The sequence below is a fragment of the Pygoscelis adeliae genome, unplaced genomic scaffold (genome assembly GCF_000699105.1).
Source record: "Pygoscelis adeliae isolate BGI_AS28 unplaced genomic scaffold, ASM69910v1 Scaffold63, whole genome shotgun sequence".
Lineage (NCBI taxonomy): Eukaryota > Metazoa > Chordata > Aves > Sphenisciformes > Spheniscidae > Pygoscelis > Pygoscelis adeliae.
The window spans coordinates 4,543,742-4,553,194 of NW_008824414.1; the positions used below are offsets into that span (position 1 = coordinate 4,543,742).

At 32.9% G+C, this 9,453-nt stretch overlaps 1 protein-coding gene across 1 annotated transcript in view; it reads right to left on the reverse strand.

The window, feature by feature from the left end:
* The window catches only part of RPGRIP1L (RPGRIP1-like), a 79,731-nt gene that overhangs the window by 35,071 nt on the left and 35,207 nt on the right, over nucleotides 1–9,453 (reverse strand). The window contains exons 11-17 of the mRNA XM_009320792.1: nucleotides 8,341–8,447; nucleotides 8,061–8,111; nucleotides 6,653–6,832; nucleotides 5,888–6,005; nucleotides 4,373–4,825; nucleotides 2,610–2,761; nucleotides 3–306 (exon numbers count right to left, since the gene is read on the reverse strand). Of these exons, the coding sequence (XP_009319067.1) occupies nucleotides 3–306; nucleotides 2,610–2,761; nucleotides 4,373–4,825; nucleotides 5,888–6,005; nucleotides 6,653–6,832; nucleotides 8,061–8,111; nucleotides 8,341–8,447 (1,365 nt within the window). The remainder of the gene's footprint in view (nucleotides 1–2; nucleotides 307–2,609; nucleotides 2,762–4,372; nucleotides 4,826–5,887; nucleotides 6,006–6,652; nucleotides 6,833–8,060; nucleotides 8,112–8,340; nucleotides 8,448–9,453) is intronic.

Genomic DNA, 9,453 nt, shown 5'->3' on the forward strand with positions numbered 1-9,453 from the left:
ACCTTCTTCCGTTTCACCATCATCAAATACATAAAAGGTTACAGATTCTGATTTTAGGTATCGGTCTAAATCTGCATTCATTGGCACTTGGAAACACATATGGTCATCTATTTGTGGATTGTTGCTGCTACGAATGATGGGAGTATCATGGTCTGCAAAATCAAAGAACTTGTAGACAACATAAGGATTTGGCTGAAGATGTTTTTTTCGGGATTGTAGACTGTTACAACATTTTATTGTAATGTGGAGTTCATTTAAATTGCCATCTGTTGAAGTGCTGACTTGGGCAGTTCTGAGTATCTGCTGCTTTAAATGAAAAAGAAGTTAAATTAAAAACATTAGAATTCTTATGTTGGCAAACTCTAAGAACTATATAAATAGAACAAATAACTGATTATTTCAATGACACTCCAACTACTGTTTAATTTTATATGTCAAAATATTACTTGTTCTATAAATATGACAACATCTCTCTTGGGTTGTTGGTATAAGGAAATAAGAGGTTAATCCTTTCAAGGTCTGTGATTGTTTGCTTTATTCTTCTAAAGTTTTATGATCTACTTGTCATTTGATTATCTACAAAGCAGTGAAGATTACAGTTTTAAGAGTGATTCATATCTAGTACCACTTTATAGTTAAGGATTCTGGTCTTGACAGCTATTCTGTGTCAGGAAATTTTTATAACTGTAGTCCCTTTTATATATATACTTTTCAATAATTAAAATTGCACCACAGATTCCTCTGGTTTTTTCTTCCTCCTAAACCTTTACCTACATAAACAATTTACAAAATTTAGAAATCAGCATGGGAATAGCGTAATAAATATTTGAAAGAAATTAAAAATAAATTAAAAAACTCAATGATATCACAAATTTTTTTGAATTACCTATCAGCATGGCTTGTACATACTGTGGAACCCATAGCTGGCAAACTGGGAAATTCATTTTAATAAAAATTAAAGAATAAGAAGAAAACAAATAACATGACTATCTGAAACGAGTAATCCTCATCTAGATTGACCTCAAAAGGCTCTCCTTTTTTACTGTAATATATCACATCTATTTTCATTAATTGTACCTAATTATCTTGCTTGTGGAAGCCAGAGTTCTGTCCACTGGTATATGGGGAAACGTTATCAGTTTGATTTTTTGTGATAAAATGTTAAATATTTTGATTAAATAATCCACACTGAAATAGTTAACAAGAAAACCAAACATGACAGTTTAAGTCCTTAATATGCAACCTTAAGACTACTATTTCTGGCTACATACAGAACTGGAAAAAAAAATTTATAGCAGTTTATGTACAGTTCATGTTTCCATGATTTCTGCAGCTATACAGGACACAATTTTATATGTATGTTTAACTAGTGAAAGCTTAAATTTTGGAATGCACAACTGAAGTTACTTTTGCAGCTGCAGATTGACAGAACCCTTAACATAATGTAACCATCTGCTATAGCTATATGACTTTTAGTTTCTGCCACGAAACATTTCTGACAACAGTGGTGTTTCACAGAGCTCTGTAGAAGCTGCTCTTCATTTCTGCCATTTTTCCTATTTTATTTTCTCCCATATAATCAGTATATTTCAGTTGCCATGTTTGAATTTGCAATTTTACAATAATTACAACAAAACGCTCTGTTCCACATGCCTTACCTTTCAACTGTGTTTGGACTGGTAACACAGCTAGAAATAACATAATCAAAAATAGAGAAAACTAAATAACAGATTTTGGCATTTAACAACGGCCAGATTTCTTGAGCTAGTTAAAAATACCTTTGATTCTTTTAAAAATCATATTTAAAGCAAATGTTACAATGTTATCAAACACGAAGTTTTTCTGAAAATGCCTACGCTAACCTTTAATAGAATTCATACACTAAACATACTTGTCAGATTACATCATGGAATCCATTGAGATTCTAGTACAATATAAATTTACATTATGGAATAATAAAAAACATTAAAGTTACTCCAGACTTACAGTAATTTAAACTGCTATAGGTAAAAAAATTGCCTGTTAGAGACTCTAAAGTGTCTTAATTTACACATTTCAACCTGATTGCTTTTATTTCTTAAACAATTGCTAAAGATATCTGGAAGTCCCTTCTTTTTCTGTGACCCTTATTTAAACGTGATTATACAGTGCATTGTATTATCAAAATTCTCTTCATTATCCAGCTAAAAAAAAAAAAAGGTGAAATAATCTCAATCTCATAATACTCAAACATTAAGAACTTTGAGACCTTTCTGAACAACCACTTCACCTGTTATACTGATCTGACACCCAGTTGGTTTAACATTCCTGAATATCATACTAACAAAATGTTAAGAAAATCTGGCACTTACAGGTTAAGAAAAACTAAATATAATAATTTCAAATATTCTAGTGACAAACTGAAGTTTAAGACTTTGTCTCTTCAGGAAAGCTATAGTTCAACTGGTTCTTTATCTCTTCACATGAAAAACATGTCATTCAACTGCTGAAGGTATTTTCCAGTTCTAGACCCTTTAACATATCAAGACTTGAAGTAAACTATTTGAACTGAGAAAGTAATTTTGAACAGTTTATTCTATCAAAACTATGAAGTACAAACCCAAACATACCTGAGATGGTTGTTCACGTTCCCTAGAATTGGATGTTATATACCCCAGAGCCTTTGACCTCTCTTTGTAGAGACTAATAGCTTGATCTATAGGAACTCGTAACCTGATCCCGTATTCTACGGTACCATAATTTTGAATGTTTCCTTTGATTCCTAAGGAATAAATACATAAGCGATTGCATTAATTTTCTTTTCAACATTAAATTACTTAAGTCAAAAGCTAGGAAACACCACAAATTAAAGATTAGTTATCTTGTGACTACGCATTATGACAGTGTTTGTGACATGAAATGTGCAGTTCATGTTAGAAACAGAAACTCCTCCTCTGGCTCTACATGTATGATCCAAAACTGAAACATGAGCATTTTTTTTATATCGTAATCTGCAATATTTATTATCCAAGCTATAGAGTCAAGTCAAGTTCATTATTTTAATCTCTTTAAGGCAAATAAAGCTTAGGTCAGTTTTGTATGTCAACAGTTGGAAATGTCCCATAAAGTGGTATGCAGTTTAAATTACTGGCTTCTTAAACCAGATTTTTGACAAAAGTGGGCAGTTAGAGGTCTCTATATATACTGATCTGACAAAATACTTCTAAAAGAAAAAGTAAGCAGCACAGAATATTAAGTACTTCTTAAAAAAGGCTTGTCCGGGTTATCTTAAAATTATTTTAAAACAATTAATTAAATTAAAAGGAAAAAAAAAATGCACAAAACCTAAACTAACTCCCCCATAGATTATGCTACTATACAAAATATTATTAACTGTAATCACCATCATTTGCACCTTTTTGATGCCTTACAACTATTATATGAAGGCCTCTGACTTACCAGTTTAAATTACAACCACTGTAACCATTTCTTCATTTATTTATTGGTAAGGAATGAGGGGATGTATGTATGACATTTGGGCCAGATATAAAGCACTGATGTTTGATAGTCTTATAATGCAGAAATGTTTTTGTTTTTAATGTATATTCTGCCAAACAGAGAAATTGCATATGCAAAAGTAGAATGATTTAATTTCATTAAATATATTACAAGACTACACTGAAATTACTGTATGTTTCACAGCTGAAGTAAGTAGGGCCCCTTGTATCAATAACAGTCTCAAAGGAGGAAAGAAACTTGCATTAAACAACTAAAACACAATTAACAATATACAAAATAAAGCAAAATGAAAAAGAAAATCAGTCATTTAAAAATGTCTTCTCTACAGTATTCAGAGAAATTCTAACATATGAATAATACTAACATATGAAAATACAATGCAATACAATACTTTTAAAATAGTAATACAGGTTTTGTAACTACTTTTCTCCATGCTGTTCTTGTATAGTTCTGTTGAGTAAGGTGATGCTATTTTTTATTAAAAATCTTTACATGTGTAGTAGTAACACTTTGCAAGTAACCTTTATACAAGACAAAGAATCACTTGCTCTTTTCAGACAAGATTCTCTAATGCCATTTCCAGCATGCCACATACTTCTAATGTCACGTACTTCAGGATCACTATATTAACACCATCTTTGTCCTCAGCCATTATGGACAAAATTGCACTCTGCAAAGTCAGAGCTTTCCCACAACTGTAGGTAGAATCACCAGAACATGCTGCAAATCCAACAGGAAATACCATGTTGTGTAAATCTCCTTTTTTTTTTCTTTTAAAATAGTAATACACAAATTCATTGTTGGCCAAATACCATTACTTAACTGTCACTTACAATACTGCATCAATCAGAATACTTTTTGATATGTTAATTACCAACTAAATTTGCTGTGCTGTAGAACTTCCCACTGTTCTCCAAGATTTCGTGGAGCTTCAGTTGACATGCAGCAACTGTTTCATAATCTGTGCCATATGCATGATGAACCTCAAGCGTGATACTCTTTTGCCGTATATAGTGCAAGAAGCAGTCATCAGCCTGCACAAGATACTGAGAAGTGAAGTCATACGATGGGGTACGCCCATAAACTACTGGGGTTGTCTGAAGTTCGAAGTCATAGAATGCATAAGTACAAAAAGTTGCAGGTTCATGGTCACCAAAAGCACGCATAGCTCCAGAAGAGAAGATCACTTTGCTGATATGAATTTCAAAAAGGTTCTCTCCTCTTCGTAAATGTAAAGTTTCATCAAATTCATCCACTGGATCACCCGGCAATATTTCTGGTCTGGATTTATGCGGTTTTGTACCATAGACAATATCTCTTAGTTGGGCTGCAACAAATAAAATAAAATAGAGCTACGATATGACCGTCTTGTTTAAAAATCAAATATAATTAATGTCTGAGTAGGGAGGAAAAAAGCATAATTCAATTATATTAACAGTGTTACTTTCTTAAAGGTGTTACCAAAAAAAGAAATCACACATGTAAAATCATACATCTACTGCTCATTTAGCACACTGACAACAATCAAGAATACCTCCACAATGGAGCTGCTTCAATATACATAAAAGCAGACACAGGTGTCTAACAATTAATAACGGATTACAAGGGAGTTAGCAAGCAAAAATTCAGAAGTCTTATGCAATGATCAAAATAAGTATCACTATGCAAATGTAGCAGAGACTTAAGACATATATTTGTAGGGTTGAACTAAATTTGCTAAGAAAGAAAGAATACATCTGACTTTTAACCTCTGTAATATCTTGAGTGGACAGAACTATCAGCAAAGACCTTTACATGTTGCCTGGCCTCATAGGTGGTAAGTGGTGAACAAATGCTTACAAAATTAGGACATAAATCATCATGCAGTCCTGTAGTACAGGGGATGCAACTTGGAGACAAAACATGAAAATTGTTATGACATCTGGGTTTGCAAGGTATCCTATTTCAGGCTTCCTATGCACCTTTTACAAACTGAAGCCATTAAAACAGCAATTTAAATTCATTATATTGAAATATTCTGTTGGTATATTATACCATGACTTCGGGATTTTTCGCAACACATAAAATGATTATGCAATGATAGAACAGCAAAATAAAAGGTTGACTATAAATGTACAATTTATTTTAAAAAAAAAAAAATCTAAGTTTGGTAGTTTTATTCTTACTCAGCAATAGCTGCAGCATAAATGCTTTGTTGAATTTTGTTTGATTAATAACTTTATCATTTAAGTCAATGAAACAGCACACAGATAATTTTCCACGAAAGAACTGACCTTTCTGCTAGTTTTAGGAATGGAAAAGTATTTCAACTGAAGAACAAATTTACAACAATAACTTGCAAGAGATAAAATATAAAAAAAAATTAGAGAAGAATATACTTTAAAGATACCTTCTAGTTTTCGGATGCGTGCAGCTCTAATATCAAGAAGATGGACATACTGTTCCAGTTTTAACTCATAGTCTTTCTGTAGACTTTCCATCTTTTGTGTCACTGCTTCTACTTCAGTCTGAAAAAAATTTGCATGTAAAAAGGACTTTTGAGGCTTGTCTGCACTGATGCTGCACATGCTTTTGGCTACAAATTAAAATACAGTTAGATTTGAGGAAAGAACATTTAGAGTACACAAAAATAACAGCAGTTTTTAATTCAGCAATACAGCAATCAATTCCAATTTCAGCAAAATCTAAAAACATTATTAAGAAAAACAGACTAGCTATTCTTTCAGGACAATGTTCCTAATAGTTTCTTTAATGATTTTGTTATTTTAAAACTTAGGTTTATTGAACAAAAAGTCAAAATATGATCTGCAATAATCCAGCACAAGAGAGTAAAAGCAGCGTTTTGTGAAAAAGGAAGCTTATTTGATAAGTACACTTACTATTTTTCCTGTGAGGACCTGATAAGAGCTCAGAGATAATCCCGAGAAGGCATGGTTTGAGGGCTCTGATCAGGGTGAGTTAAAAGACTAAAGTTATAATCACTTGGATCTCATGCTTTTTAAACAATACTTTCAACAACAACAAATATTAGGTTACCTATAAACAGACTGGCTTTGTTGCTGAATTTGCAAGTCTCACTTATGACAAGTTCCAGTGCTACAAATGTTAAAATGTTATTATCAGGTTATTTTCCACTGTGAGTAGAGTTTAGTACCTGGTAATCTTTGTTAATTTTGTGCTGCACAATTAACATATTCCTTGTCTTTTCAAGTTCTTGCACTGTTTCCGCATGTGTTAACTGCAGCTCCTGCATGGAGTGTTCTAAATCTTTATGGATATCATCTTCTACTTTTTCCAAAAACATTAGGTCCCCATTTTTCTGCTGCTTTTGAACCTGGAGCAAATTTGAAAAATTACTAAAACAAACTTTCGTGAAATATTTGGGTGTATTTGGGCCTGGTTAAATGTAACACTGGGATATAATTCTGGAACAACAATAAGACAGTAAGCATAACTGTAAATTTTGAGCTTGTGGTAACATGAAAAATAAGAATGAGGTAGACCAGTAAGTGTCAAGATTGTATTCAGTAATGTAATCTCGTGATCATCAGGAACCAATTAAAATGTATGAGATACTCAGAAGCAATCACTCCTGTCTATGCAATGAAAATACAAACCCCTTAATATACTTGCCTTTTATATAATTAATAATCCTGCTTCAGTGAATGTATAAAACCTGAATTATTATTCTCAAGTCTACATTGCTTCTGTTATTAATACCAGGGTTTAAATTTTCATCTAGGTGATTTTTTTTTGTTTTGTTTTTCCTTCTTTTTTTCATTATCATTATAGAATTATCATTTGCATTTCAGTAGCAGAAAAAGATTCTATTTACAGTAAACAATTCCTCAAGAAAATAAAATGTAAGTCACTAGAACACTGGAAACTTAATGCAAACTTATTTTTTCACTGATTTCTTCCTCCCACCCCCACTTCATTTTCAATTTTGCTGTAAACAATAAAATTACAACTTATGTGCAAGAGAAAGAAATAGAACATTTTCTGGGTATTTCTGTTTTTCTGTTTTAATAAACAAAGAGAAGTTGCTAAGCATCACTGTATCGCATTTTAGAACTTCATGCTTATAGTATGCTCCCATAAATTACAGAATTAATAAACAAAAATGTTTTTTTTAATAAACGTTATTGGAAGGACACGATGGCACAATAAGTAATTTAACTGAGAAAAAGTAAGTTTTTTAAAAAAATGCTTGTGAATCTGGTTTAATTCACTTTTGATGTTATAATGAATTATCTACATAACTCTAGATTTCATCCTGGCAATTTTTTCATCTTTCCTTCTGCTTCACTGTAACTGAAAAATGACAAAAGCACACATATGAGCCTGAATCATTAACTACTAAAAGATGCACAAATAATTCAGCCCTTGCAAATCCCAGGCATTGTGTAGAAAACATGTAATGGTCAACAAAGGGTTTCAAGAAAAAAAGAAAAAAAAAAAAGAATAAAAGCAAAGTATATAAAGTCATAGAATCGTTTGGGTTGGAAGGGACCTCAAAGATCTAGTTCCAACCCCCCATATGCTCATTCTTTGTAAGTTACCTTTATAAGCAAGAGAGCTTCACTGAGTTCTGCCACATCAATATCACTTTCCTGAAACAGAAATACTTAGTGAAAAGGTGTTATCAAATGTGAATGAATATCGAAGACAGACATTCAGAATAACAAGATGCATTCTCACTAGACATGACATTTTGCTTGATATCATGAATAAATAAACACTTACATTTCTGTATTCTTTTACTTTCAAAAAGAATTTGCACTATGCATAAAACATAGAATGGGATTATTTGCTCATATTCTAAACAGAAATAGAGTTCACCTTCGTCAAAAACTTCATGTGATTTTTCATTTCATCTAGTTGTTGCTTATGTTTCAGGTAGCATAACTGCAGGTCTTTATTCTCTTGCATCAGCTTTTCCTTTTGGTCTTAACATAGAAAAAGAATAAGATATTCTACTTAATTCAACATAATTATAAAAATTATAGACTTGCTTTTTCATATTAACTTATGCATGAAAATTTAATTTTAAAAGGTAGAAACTAATTTATTTTGTATAGGAAAATCTTTGGTATTTACAAAGGGATAGAAAACTACTCTTTGATCTGGTATAGGTGTATGGATTAAAAAAACCAAAACATTCTTACTTTCATTAAAAGGGAACCTACAGCGTCAAAAATCTACACTTTCTGCATTTTTAAATAGAAAGATATGCCCAACTAAGTACAGCTTTCTGTTTTGGGGGAACGGAGGGAAGAGGGGAATAGAGAGGATATAAAACTATTTGTTAATCTGAATGACTAAGCACCATTAAACTTATCAGCAGAAGGTTACACAATTTTTACACGAATACCCACTAACGCATAGCTACATCCACAGGGATTTTTCAATACTCTCTCACTCTCCTCCCCTGGTCGAACTCCTTATTCTCTTGATAATGTTTTTTCTCCTTCCATTTTTTCCTGTGTTTTTTAAAAGTCCCAAAGTTATAGTCTCATACCATGTACTTAGAATCATAGAATAGTTTGGGTTGGAAGGGACCTCTAAAGGTCACCTAGTCCAACCCCCCTGCCGTGGGCCGGGACATCTTCAACTGGATCAGGCTGCTCAGAGCCCCGTCCAACCTGACCTGGAATGTTTCCAGGGATGGGGCATCCACCACCTCTCTGGGCAACCTGGGCCAGTCTTTCACCACCCTCAGCGTAAAAAATTTCTTCCTTCTATCTAGTCTAAACCTTTAGTTTAAAGTCATTCCCCCTTGTCCTGTCGCAACAGGCCCTGCTAATATGTTTGTCCCCATCTTTCTTATAAGCCCCCTTAAAGAATGAAAAGGCTGCAATAATGTGTCCCTGAAGCCTCCTCCTCTCCGGGCTGAACAACCCCAACTCTCTCAGCCTTTCCTCATAGGAGAGGCATTCCACCCCCCTGATCATT